This window comes from Bos grunniens, chromosome 20 (assembly GCF_055505025.1).
Source record: "Bos grunniens cultivar Pamir isolate PY7600 chromosome 20, Bosgru_T2T1.0, whole genome shotgun sequence".
NCBI classification, from domain to species: Eukaryota; Metazoa; Chordata; class Mammalia; order Artiodactyla; family Bovidae; genus Bos; species Bos grunniens.
Window position 1 is genome coordinate 36,456,743 of NC_141184.1, and position 13,853 is coordinate 36,470,595.

At 37.9% G+C, this 13,853-nt stretch overlaps 1 protein-coding gene across 11 annotated transcripts in view; it reads right to left on the reverse strand.

The window, feature by feature from the left end:
- Positions 1 to 13,853, reverse strand: part of RICTOR (RPTOR independent companion of MTOR complex 2) — a 138,954-nt gene that overhangs the window by 90,286 nt on the left and 34,815 nt on the right. For 10 of the 11 annotated variants that reach the window (XM_086361496.1, XM_086361495.1, XM_086361494.1 and 7 more), the window contains one exon: positions 10,789 to 10,886. In XM_086361496.1, the coding sequence (XP_086217622.1) occupies positions 10,789 to 10,886 (98 nt within the window). Of the gene's footprint in view, positions 1 to 10,788; positions 10,887 to 12,587; positions 12,708 to 13,853 lie in introns of those variants that run through there. The other variant, XM_086361501.1, reaches the window with a different exon arrangement.

The following is a 13,853-nucleotide window of genomic DNA, read 5'->3' on the forward strand; positions in this document are numbered from 1 at the left end:
CTGTTGCTTCCTGACCTGCATACAAATTTCTCAAGAGGCAAATCAGGTGGTCTGGTATTCCCATCTCTTTCAGAATTTTCCAGTGTATTGTGATCCACACAGTCAAAGGCTTTCACATAGTCAATAAAGCAGAAACAGATGTTTTTCTGGAACTCTGTTGCTTTTTCCATGATCCAGCTGATGTTGGTAATTTGATCTCTGGTTCCTCTGCCTTTTCTAAAACCAGCCTGAACATCAGGAAGTTCACAGTTCACATATTGCTGAAGCCTGGCTTGGAGAATTTTGAGCATTACTTTACTAGCGTGTGAGATGAGTGCAATTGTGTGGTAGTTTGAGCATTCTTTGGCATTGCCTTTCTTTGGGATTGGAATGAAAACGGACCTTTTCCAGTCCTGTGGCCACTGCTGAGTTTTCCCAATTTGCTGGCATATTGAGTGCAGCACTTTCACAGCATCATCTTTCAGGATTTGAAAGAGCTCAACTGGAATTCCGTCACCTCCACTAGCTTTGTTCATAGTGATGCTTTCTAAGGCCCACTTGACTTCACATTCCAGGATGTCTGGCTCTAGGTCAGTGATCACACCATCATGATTATCTGGGTCGTGAAGATCTTTTTTGTACAGTTCTTCTGTGTATTCTTGCCATCTCTTCTTAACATCTTCTGCTTCTGTTAGGTCCATACCATTTCTGTCCTTTATCAAGCCCATCTTTGCATGAAATGTTCCCTTGGTATCTCTAATTTTCTTGAAGAGATCTCTAGTCTTTCCCATTCTGTTGTTTTCCTCTATTTCTTTGCATTGATTGCTGAAGAAGGCTTTCTTATCTCTTCTTGCTATTCTTTGGAACTCTGCATTCGGATGCTTGTATCTTTCCTTTTCTCCTTTGCTTTTTGCTTCTCTTCTTTTCACAGCTATTTGTATATTCTGCTTAATAAAATCCATGTGCAACATCAGTCAATCTATTTGTTATCCTTAACTCACAGAACTTCTTTACAAATTAAGTATTTCTGACAAATATAAAATATTCAAAGGTGGCTATCAACAATATTATATTTTGACAAGTTAGAAGTCTTAACCATCTCTAGGTAATAAAAATGCCTGAGATGCTTATTAAAATTATTAACTTTAAAAAACATAATGATCAGCTAAACTGGACAGTTAAATGCTATGACCATTTTACTTATAGGGCTTTGAGGGTTAACTGAACAGTTCTCCTAAAGAAACAAAAGAGAGAGTAACCCAAACTTTAAAAAATCTTGCCACAAATTAGAATTCCACAGCATAGTCTTTTTAGAGGGTAATTTATAAGTAGGTTTTAAAATAAAAAGTACAAATGCTCTTGGCTAAATAATCACAGTTTTAAAATTCTATTCTGCATAAAACAGTACTTAAGAGTGTTACTAATGCATTATTTAAAATGCAAAAAGAAGTAGCGAATACTTGCATTTTCTAATGATAGAATGATTAAATAAATTACAGTATATGTATTATGCATATGTATGTATATTTGGACGCATATACATATATATGGATGGATAGATATGCACACACACATCTATCAACACACATATGCAGCTACAAAAAAGTAGTGGATCTACATTTATAGAAAAAGAAAGGGCTCATGATATCCTGGGAAGTGGATAAAATACAAACTACAAATCTCAAGATCTCATTAAAAAAACCCTTATGTACACATATAATAAATGTTAAATACACTGAGCATTATATCAGACATTTCTAGTTTAGCTTAATTCTTACAACATAATAAAACATATACACATACACGCTGATAATTATACCAAAGAAGAATAAGAATAAATACCTTCTAGTGGTAACTTCTGAGAAATGGTCCTTTTGTCGGGATGAGGAGGTGGATGGGAAAAAGATGTGAGACAGGACTTTCACTTTTTACTGTATATTGTTTAATACCACTATTATTTTTATATTTAATTTATATAATTTTGAAGCTTTTTTAAACAGAACAAGATTCCTCTGGAGCTTTTCATATATGAAATTAAATATAGGGAAAGAGTTAAAATGTAAAAGAGCTAAAATATTTTCACCTTTAAAAAAAGGTCTTTAGATAATCAGCATGTTGTCAGTTTTAAAAATAGAATGCTAAGATTATTTTCATCAGCAGCCTGTTATACACAATACTTTAGTGAAATGATGTCAGAAGGCAAGCATGGGTGTGTGACATTCACGTGGTCCTAGGATCACATCACTGGCACCCTCTCTTCATACCTTAAAAGGAGGTTTAATTCTAGAGATAAAGCCCACCCTATACAACATTTCAGCCCCACTGATCTATTAAATTAACTTAATCCTAACAGGCATGCTATACTTAATAACAAAACAAATGCTAATACAACAGAAAACTCTTATTCAAACTGCAAAATCATTCCAATGTAATACCTTTAATTAAACACTTGCAATGTGCCAAGATTTGGGGAAGAGAGGGATATAAGAGTAAAAAAATAAATACTACATATTTCTTGTGCTTAATAATCTCAGTTTAATAAGAGAGCAACACAATAAATAGTAATGATACCCAAAATCATAAAATTTAGTAGACACGTATAACCTATTATAAGAACACAATGAAGGGTGACCAACTAATTCTTGTCTAACTAGTCTCCTGGAATCATAACCCTTTTTCTTATTTTCTTATTCTGCAGACCTATTCTTAGAGACTTCTAAGAATTTCTAAATATTATACTGTAAGTTAATGAACTTACAGACTGTACCAAAATAACACCAAATCTGTAAATATTTTTTAACCTAGCTCAAAAATATAGAATTCAAAGACACATTTTATTATGATTTAAATTCAATAAGCATTTATTTTGTGCTCGGTATTTGGAGAAATTTTATAATAAAACCTGCTGCTGCTAAGTTGCTTCAGTCCTGTCCAACTCTGTGTGACCCCATAGATGGCAGCCCACCAGGCTCCCCCGTCCCTGGGATTCTCCAGGCAAGAACACTGGAGTGGGTTGCCATTTCCTATCCCAATGCATGAAAGTGAAAGGTGAAAGTGAAGACACCCAGTTGTATCCAACTCTTAGCGACCCCATGGACTGCAGCCTACCAGGCTCCTCTGTCCATGGGATTTTCCAGGCAAGAGTACTGGAGTGGGGTGCCACTGTCTTCTCCGATAATAAAACCTACAGACATTTATTTCCAGCACTGGCTCTTAACTGAGATGATTCTGTCCCCTAGGAAACATTCGGCAATGCTTGGAGACATTTTTGCTTTTGACAACCAGTGGAGGTATACTACAAGCATCTCCTGGGTAGAGGCCAGAGGTGCTGCTAACACTACAATGAACAAGACAGCCCCCCCAAACAAATAATTATCTGGCCCAATAAGTCAACTTGCTCAAGCTGAAAAACTGTTACAGTAACAGCTTACCAATCTCCAATTCAAGCTATTAAACAGACTCACCTTTTTACAGTCAACAAAACTTCCTGAAAATTAGCAAAAAAAAGAAAAAGAATACAAAAAACAAACCCTAGGTTGTAAAGCATTATCTGGTATGGAGTACATATTATGTGCCAAGCACTGTATTGGGACCTTGCCTCTTAACTGCAGCAAAACAATCTCTGAGTAAAGAAATCTGTCCAACGCTGCCTTGCTAGTTAGGGTCAGAGATGGGCTATTAAGACCTCACTCGCTTGATCTGAAGCTCATACTTTTCTCACTGTTATCACCAGGCAGCCAGAGCAGAGTTTATCAAGTCTCATGTTTATGGACTACACTAATGGAACAGCCTCTCACACCCTTACCCAATGGTGAGGCTCTCATATTCCAGAAAAATTCTAGTACGTTTGCTTATCTGATTGTTAAATCCATAAATAATTTAAAACAGAAAATAAAAGGGCTGCTACAAGCTGATACCAGAGCCAGAGAGAAATGTGAAAACTGTACACAAAGGATATGGCAAAACAAAAGACAAAAGTACAAGAAGCTCAAAAGCCTGCCGCTGCTACTGCTGCTGCTGCTAAGTCACTTCAGTCGTGTCCGACTCTGTGCGACCCCAGAGACGGCAGCCCACCAGGCTCCCCCATCCCTGGGATTCTCCAGGCAAGAACACTGGAGTGGGTTGCCATTTCCTTCTCCAATGGATGAAAGCGAAAAGTGAAAGTGAAGTCGCTCTTAGCGACCCCATGGACTGCAGCCCACCAGGCTCCTCCATCCATGGGATTTTCCAGGCAAGAGTACTGGAGTGGGTTGCCATTGCCTTCTCCACTCAGAAGCCTAGGGCCTTCAAAAGCCTAGGGTCTTTATTACAGAGACACATCATTCTATACAGTGATACGATGGGGAAAAGGAAGGAAGAAAATAGAGAGGGAAGGAGAGAAGGGAAGGTGTAGGGAAGGGTGAAAAGAGAGGAAATGAACCAGGGAAGGAGATAAAAAGAGGAGTAGAAGGAGAGAACAGAGGGAAAGAGAAACACGAGAAGAGACTGGAAGAACACAGATCAAAGAAAGACCAAGTGGAGGGAACAACTTCGTGAAAAACCATGGGAAAAATTCAAAAGGAAACAAAGAAGTGGAGGGAGGAAAAGGGGAAAGAGAGCAACTGACCTTAACCCATAAGAAATGGAGATCTAGATAGAAATATATGTAGAATAGAGAATAGGGAAAAAGAAAGCTATCCAAGAGAAATAGATGTTTAAATCACTCCTAATTCAAAAAGTTCTATACACACACTGTCTATGTTTAGTAGTTACTAGCCACACACAGGTGGCTATAAGCACAGAAATTTGTTTTTATCTGAACAGAGATGTGCTGTAACATACACAAATTGCACAACAATTATACTAAAGAAATTCTCACACTGTTAAGAAAGTTTTAGGACCCACAACAGATTTCCCAACCTGGGCATCCTGCAAAGGGACTGAGAACTCCCAGGGAATTTGACCTTGGAGGCCAGTGGGAGACGGAGCCTCCGGGTGCAATCTCAAAAAACAGAATAATCTGTTTGTTTCCAAGGCAAACCATTCTATATCACAGTAGTCCAAGTCGATGCCCCAACCACTAATGCCAAAGAAGCTGAGAATGAACGTTCTATGATGACCTATGAGACCTTCTAGAACTAACACCAAAGATGTCCTTTTCATCATAGGGAACTGGAATGCAAAAGCAGAAGTTAAGAGATACCTGTAGTAACAGGCAAGTTTGGCCTTGGAGTACAAAATGAAGCAGGGCAAAGGCTAATAGAGTTTTGCCAAAAGAACGCACTGGTTATAGTAAACACCCTCTTCCAACAACAGAACAGAAGACTCTACACATGGACATCACCAGATGGTCAACACCGAAATCATATTGATTGTATTCTTTGCAACCAAAGATGGAAAAGCTGTATACAGTCAGCAAAAACAAGACTGCGAGTTGACTGGCTCATCATAAAATCCTTATGGCAAAATTCAGACTTAAAGAAAGCAGGGAAAACCACTGGACGTTCGGGTATGACCTAAATCAAATCCCTTATGATTATACAGTGGAAGTGACAAATAGGATCAGATCTGATAGAGTGTCTGAAGAACTATGGATGGAGGTTCGTGACATTTTACAGGAGACAGTGACCAGGACCATCCCCAAGAAAAAGGAATGCAAAAAGGCAAAATGGTTGTCTGAGGAGGCCTTACAAATAGCTGAGAAAAGAAGAGAAGGTAAAGGCAAAGGAGCAAAGAAAAGATATACCCATTTGAATGCAGAGTTCCAAAGAATAGCAAGGAGAGATAAGAAAGCCTTTCTCAGTGATCACTGCAAAGAAATAGAGGAAAACAACAGAATGGGAAAGACTAGAGATCTCGTCAAGAAAATCAGGGATACTAAGGGAACATTTCATGCAAAGAGGGGCACAATAAAGGGCAGAAATGGTATGGACCTAACAGAAGCAAAAGATATTAAGAAGAGGTGGCATTAATGCAAAGAAGAACTATACAAAAGATCTTAATGATCCAGATAACCATGATGGTGTGACGGCGCGCACCTAGAGCCAGATACCCTGGAATGTGAAGCCAAGTGGGCTCAGGAAGCATCACTACGAACAAAGCTAGTGGAGGTGATGGAATTCCAGCTGAGCTATTTCAAATCCTAAGAGATGATGCTGTGAAAGTGCTACACTCAATATGCCAGCAAATTTAGAAAACTCAGCAGTGGCCACAGGACTGGAAAAGGTCAGTTTTCATTCTAATCCCAAAGAAAGACAATGCCAAACAATGTTCCACACAACTTCCGCACAACTGCACTCATCTCACATGCTGGCAAATGTTCAAAATTCTCCAAGCAAGGCTTCAACAGTACATGAACCGAGAACTTCCAGATGTTCAAGCTGGATTTAGAAAAGGAAAGAACCAGAGATCAAATTGCCAACATCCACTGGCTCATCGAAAAAGAAAGAGAGTTCCAGAAAAACATCTACTTCTGCTTTATAGACTATGTCAAAGCCTTTGACTGTGTGGATCACAACAAACTGTGGAAAATTCTTCAAGAGACGGGAATACCAGACCACATTACCTGCCTCCTGAGAAATTGTATGCAGGTCAAGAAGCAACAGGACCACACATGGAACAATGGACTGGTTCCAAACAGTGAAAGGAGTGTATCAAGGCTGTATATAATCACCCTGCTTATTTAACCTATGTGCAGAGTACATCATGTGAAACGCTGAACTGGATAAGGCACAAGCTGGAATCAAGACTGCAGGGAGATATATCAATAACGTCAGATATGCAGATGACACCACCCTTATGGCAGAAAGCAAAGAGGAACTAAAAAGTCTCTTGATGAAAGTGAAAGAAAAGAATGGACAAAGCTGACTTAAAATTCAACATTCAAAAAAACTAAGATCATGGCATCTGGTCCTGTCACTTCATGGCAAACAGACACAGAAACAGTGGAAACAGTGACAGACTTTATTTTCTTGGGCTCCAAAATCACTGCAGATGGTGACTGCAGCCATGAAACTGAAAGACACTTGCTCCTTGGAGGAAAAGCTATGACCAACCTAGACAACATATTAAAAAGCAGAGACATTTCTTTGCCAAAAAAGGTCCATCTAGTCAAAGCTACGGTTTTTCCAGTAGTCATGTATGGATGTGAGAGTTGGACCATAAGAAAACTGAGTGCCGAAGAACTGATGCTTTTAAACTCTCGTGTTGGAGAAAACTCTTGAGAGTCCCCTTGGACTGCGAGGAGATCAAACCAGTCAATCCTAAAGGAAATCAGTCCTGAATATTCACTGGAGGGACTGATGAAGCTGAAACTCCAATAATTTGGCCACATGATGTGAAGAACTGACTCACTGGAAAAGACCCTAATGCTGGGAAAGACTGAAGACAGGAGGAGAAGGGGCTAACAGAGGATGAGAATGTTGGATGCCATCACCGACTCGATGGACATGAGTCTGAGCAAGCTCTGAGAGTTGGTGATGGACAGAGAAGCCTGGCATGCTGCAGTCCATGGGGTCACAAACAATCAGACATGACTGAGCAACTGAACTGAGGTGAAAACACCCACACTTATCTTCTAAGATTTAGTATGAAAAAATATTAAATATCTCATTGATATTTAATTATTGATATTTAATTGATACTAATTACATAAAATGTTAAGTTGGATATAGTGTATTAAATATAATATTAATAATAATTTCACACTTCCTTTTACTTTTTTAGTGTGACCTGCTAGAAAATTTAAAATTACAAAAGTGGCTTACATGTGTTTCTACTGTATTGTGCTTCTCCAGAGTTTAACAGTGCTTTAGGACCCATTCTCCAAGCTAGGCTTCAACAGTAATGTGAACCAGGAGCTTCCAGATATTCAAGCTGGATTTAGAAAGGGTAGAAGAACTAGAGATCAAATTGCCAACACCCACTGGATCACATAAAAAGCAAGAGAATTCCAGAAAAACATCTACTTATGCTTCACTGACTACACTGAAGACTGACAATGCGGATCACAAAAAACTGTGGAAAACTCTTAAAGAGATGGGAATACCAACCACCTTATCTGCCTCCTAAGAAACCTGCCTGCAGGTCAAGAAGCAATAGTTAAAACTGGACATGGAACAATTGACTGGTTCCAAATTGGGAAAGGAGTACGTCAAGGCTGTATATTGTCACCCTGCTTATTTATATACAGAGTACATCACTTGAAATGCTGGGCTGGATGAAATACAATCTGGAATCAAGATTGCCAGGAGAAGTATCATTAACCTCAGATATGCAGATGACACCACCCTTATGGCAGAAAGCAAAGAGGAACTAAAGAGCCTCTTTATGAAAGTGCAAGAGGAGAGGGAAAAAGCTGGCTTAAGTTTAACATTCAAAAACCTAAGATCATGGCATCCAGTCCCATCATTTCATAGCAAACAGATGCAGAAACAATGGAAACAGCGGAAGACTTTATTTTCTTGGGCTCCAAATCACTGCAGATGGTGACTGCAGCCATGAAATTAAAAGATACTTGCTCTTTGGAAGAAAAGCTATGACAAACCATGACAGCACATTAAAAAGCAGAGACATTACTTTACCGACAAAAGTCCATCTAGTCAAGGCTATGGTTTTCCCAGTAGTTATGGTGAACCATAAAGAAAGCTGAGTGCCAAACAATTGATGCTTTTCAACTGCAGTGTTGGAGAAGACTCTTCTTAAGAGTCCCTTGGACAGCAAGAAGATCAAATCAGTCAATCCTAAAGGAAATCAGTCCTGAATATTCACGGGAAGGACGGAAGTTGAAGCTGAAACTCCAATATTTGGGCCACATGATGCATAAAGCCAATTCATTAGAAAAGACTTTGATGCTGGGATAGATTGAAGGCAGGAGAAGGGGACAACATAGGACGAGATGGTTGGAAGGCAACACCGACTCAATGGACATGAGTTTGAGCAAGCTCCAGGAGATGGTGAAGGACAGGGATGCCTCGTGTGCTGCAGTCCATGGGGTTGCAAAGAGTCGGACACGACTGAAGACTAAACAACAAAAAAAGGACCCATTCCGGTGCCAAAGTGAAATAAAAGAAATCACTGCCATTCTTACATTCATTCTTCTTTTAGAATCCCAGTTGTAAATGATATGGAAGTACATAACTAGATGTCAAGCTGATTATAACATGAACCAGGAGATCAAACAAGACATAAACCTCTATTAACTGTTTTTAACAGTTAAATGAAGGCAAGTGCTAAGACATGTTACTATTAGACTGGGTGAAGAATGATGACATAAAACTGGGAAATTTAATAGAGTAAAACCAGGAGATTCAATTTGTAACCTTGAAATAACTCTAGGTCTTAAAAATCTGACATTACCTGAGTAGTACACTGAAGAAATGTATTTGAAGATTTTCAACACTTTCATAAAAATGAAACATACAACAAGGATATTTTTGAAAACCCCTTCACAAGCACTTATTCAATGTTTTTGAAAGTTTTTTTAAAAATCACTGTCATCACTCATACAAGATAATTTTCTCATGTTGTATAAAATTAAATCCCAGAATGTTTCATTAAGAAAAAAATAAGTGTATATGTATATTTCACCAACTATGGAAAGAAAAAAACTAATCTACTTCGTATTTATTATATAACACCTTATTGGGAAAAAATTTTTTTGTTACTTAGTGACTATATTCTTACCCCTTCTTTTTCTATGAAATAAAATCAAATTCAAGCCACAGTCTAACTACCAAGTAGCAAAGAATTAAACATTTTGGAAAGATTAAAACAGTGTGACTCAAATTTTAATGGACGCCCAAATTCATCTGAGATATTCATTAAAATGTAGATTCTCACTGAGTAGGTCTGGGTGGGGTTGAAAACTGTCCATATCAAACAAACTCCAAGGTGACACCAATGTTGCAGGTCTATGGATCACACTTTTAGTAAGCAGCTAAAACAATTATTCCTATGTTTAAAATGTACAACAAGGCACTATACTCAATATTTGTAACAGCCTATAAGGGAAAAGAATCTGAAAATGAGTATATATAATCTGAATCGCATGCTGTACACCTAATACTAACATGACACTGTAAATCGACTAAACTTCAATAAAATATAAAAATAAATAAAACGTAAAATAATTTATACTTAGTAAAGTAAAAATGGAAATTCATTTTCCCAAAGGAAGCATTCTATTTTCTATTTATGGCAGGTATTTTAGTGTTTCAAATAACAGGTATTTTAGTGTTTCCACGAGTTGGCTGTTCGGCATTACCAGGCTCCCAACCATACCAATCCATCTATCAAAGTTGGGAATTCTTGGTGGCTAGTAGAGATCAGGTCAATATTTATTTGGGACAAGTACCCTAACATGTATGTTGAGTTCTGAGATCCAGATAATGGAAACAGAGTTATCAGGAAAGAAGAGGAAGTGGTAATATTTCTCTGGAAATCATTACATCTATGAAATGCAACACACCATACTCATGTACCAACATATTTATAATATGATACCCCATAAAAATGAATATTAAAAGGCAACAGAATTACATCCTTATGTGACTAATAGTGGAGACTGAATTACTGATTTCTCAGTGATTTCCCTTTATTCTCTTCTGAACCTACCAAATATTTGACAACAAATGTCAAATATGTCTCATTATTCAAATATACTTTTAAATTTAAAAACATATAACAAAAATCCATGAGAAAGGGCCAAGGAAACACTAATATTGAGGGAATACTGAAGAATTTCTTGTTAATGGTGGTTAAGATATACCTAACAAGTACAATAAGGAAAAAATAATTTAGGATGATAATGTAAAGACTGAAGTTACTTACCTTAGTAAAGTTATTCAGATGGCCTAGCTTTCTCATATTTGATACTCCTTGCAATTTGGCCACATTTTGGAGAATCTCCCTTAAGTTATCAGAAGGTTCTAGAACAGATAAAATAATTTAACATAATTTTAAAAGATTAAGATAATTTTAAAATAATTTTATTTTCCCTAACAAAACACATGAAACATGCATTATTAAAACTTCACAACTTTGACTCTCGGGTTTTCTTTAAAGTCTTACTTTCTGTATCAAATCTACCTACTTAGGAGACTTCAAAGTTTATGTGGATGACTCAATGAATGACCTGCACCTCTCTACTCCATTTATACCTATGGTCCAACTCTCTACATCACCTGGAACTATTTAACCACTAATTCTAAAATTTCAACCCCAACTGCAAGAACACCTTTCACTTCTGGCCATAATGTAGTAACAGGAACCAAACATACTGTCTTATTTGAATCAACCCCAAAATTGAAAAAAAAACACATAAAACAACAGTTCTCAAAACACTGGACATTAAGTAAAGAAAAATAATCATTGAGAAACGAAAAAAAAAAAAAAAGAATGCTCTACAACTGCCCTCAGTTTACTGTCATTAGAGTGTTTCCAGGCCTTGGTGCTGAGAGGAGATACCCAGGCAAACTGAGTTCAAGAAACAGAGCTCAGAGTCCAAGGAGAACAAACTGTACCAGAGAACAGAGCACGGCCCAGAGAGAACACTAAACATCTGCAGAAGGACCCTTTATGCAGCCATTACAGCAACAGCTGGCGCATGTGTGTGAGGAAATTATCACTCAAAAAAAGTAAAGGGATGAGTATCATGTGTTTACACAGGACAGGGAGCAGTGCTTGTTTCTAATGGCCATACTGAAAAACTTAATAGTGCATGGGGCATTGGACAGAGTATTCAGAAAAGTCTTGGCTCAGTGGTGGGGAACAATCATGTACAGACTAAACATTTCTTTGATTCTACCTAACAAATCTTTGGGCTTCCCTGGCAGTTCAGGTGGTAAAGAATCTGCCTGCCATGCAGGAGACCCCGTTTCAATTTCTGGATTGGGAAGATCCTCTGAAGAAGGGATAGGCTACCCACTCCAGTATTCTTGGGCTTCCATGGTGGCTCAAACTGCAAAGAATCCGCCTACAATGTGGGAGACTTGGGTTTGATCCCTGGGTTAGGAAGATCCCAGAGGAAGGCATTGCAACCCACTCCAGTGTTCTTGCCTGGAGAAACTCCATGGACAGAGGAGCCTGGCAGGCTACTGTCTATGGGGTCACAAAAAGTTGGACACAACTGAAGTAACTAAGCACACAGCACACAACAAATCTTCAAAGCAAGATTTGAAAGAATCAAACTGTTTCCAAATAACTAAAATGTCTCAGACCAAAGCTCAGTAAGAATCATAAAAGAAAAATAGAAAACACCTAATGAAGCAAAATTTACAATGACTAGTATCCAAATATCATCAGACATGCAAAGCAGCAGGAAAACATGACTCATAGTAAGCAGAAAAATTAATCAACTGAAAATGACCCAGAACCGACACAGATAGTATTAGGTTGGTGCAAACATAATCACGGTTCGGGGCTGTGAATTTTAAATCATTATAACTAGGTTCAAACACATTTTTATTAATCAAAATAGGAACCATTATAATCAACACATTTTTGTCAACAAGAAATAAGTTTGTTCATTCCTTTGGTGCAAAAACCTGTGCTTCAGACTTCGATAAACTCTTGGAAAGCATTTTCCACATCCTGCTGGTTGTGGAAGCATTTTCCATGCAAAAAGTTACCGAAATGCTTGAAGAAGTGAATCAGTTGGCGAGAGGTTAGATGAATGTAGCAGATGAGGCAAAACTTCGTAGCCTAATTCATTCAACTTCAGAAGTGTTGGTTGTGAGACATGTGGTTGGACGTTGTCATGGAAAAGAATGCCAGCTCGAGGCTTTGCAGATTTCAGTGCCTCTCTCATCAATTTGCGGAGCACTCTCAGAATGGTCTCAGGGGGATTTAAAAAGCTGTAGTGGATCAGACCAGCAGCAGATGGACAAATGGTGACCACGACCTTTTCTGGTGTAAGTTTGTCTTTGGGAAGTGCTTTGGAGCCTCTTCTCGGTCCAACCACTGGGTTGGTAATCACAGTGGTAATTAGCAATTAGTGGTAAAGTAATTAGCCTCCAATTAAAATAAATTAAAAAAAAACCCACTTTTAGTCACGCATCACAATCCAAAAAAAAAAAAAAAATGGTTCTTAGTTGTTGCACAGAATAAGAGAAGACAACACTTCAAAATCATTTTTTTGATTTGCTTACTAGGCACCCAATTATCAAGCTTTTTCACCTTTCCAATTTGCTTCAGATGCCAAATAACCAAAGAATGGTCAACACCTGAGTTCTTGGGCAACTTCTCGTGTAGTTCTAAGAGGATTAGCATCGATGATCCTCTCAATTGGTTGTTGTCAACTTCTGACGGCCGGCCACCGCACTCCTCATCTTCAAGGCTCTTGTCTCTTCTGAAAAACTTCTCGAACCACCATTGCACTGTACGTTTGTTAGCAGTTCCTGGGCCAAATGTGTTACTGATGTTGCAAGTTGTCTCTGCAGCTTTATGACCCATGTTGAACTTGAATAAGAAAATCACTCAAATTTACTTTTTGTGTAACATCATTTCCCTAGTCTAAAATATAAATAGCAAGTAATAAGTCATTAGCAAAAAAACAAAGTAAGAAATGTGCATTAAAATGATGCATAACATAATCACATTTCTTTAAGACTATTCCAATATCAAATGGCAAAGTTCAACAATGACAAACCTCAATTATTCTTGCAACAATCTAATACAATCAGTAGAAAAGGACATTAAAACAATTTTTATAACTGTAGTCTATATTTCAAAACCTTAGGGAGAGGCATAAAAAGTGTAAACAGCACTGAAACTGAATTTCTGGAGACGAAAACTAATGTCTCAGATGTAAATATATTGGATGAGAAAAAAAGCATAATAGCTTTTATAGAAAGTAAGAGTTGTGAATTTTGAAGACAAAGCAATAAGAATTATCC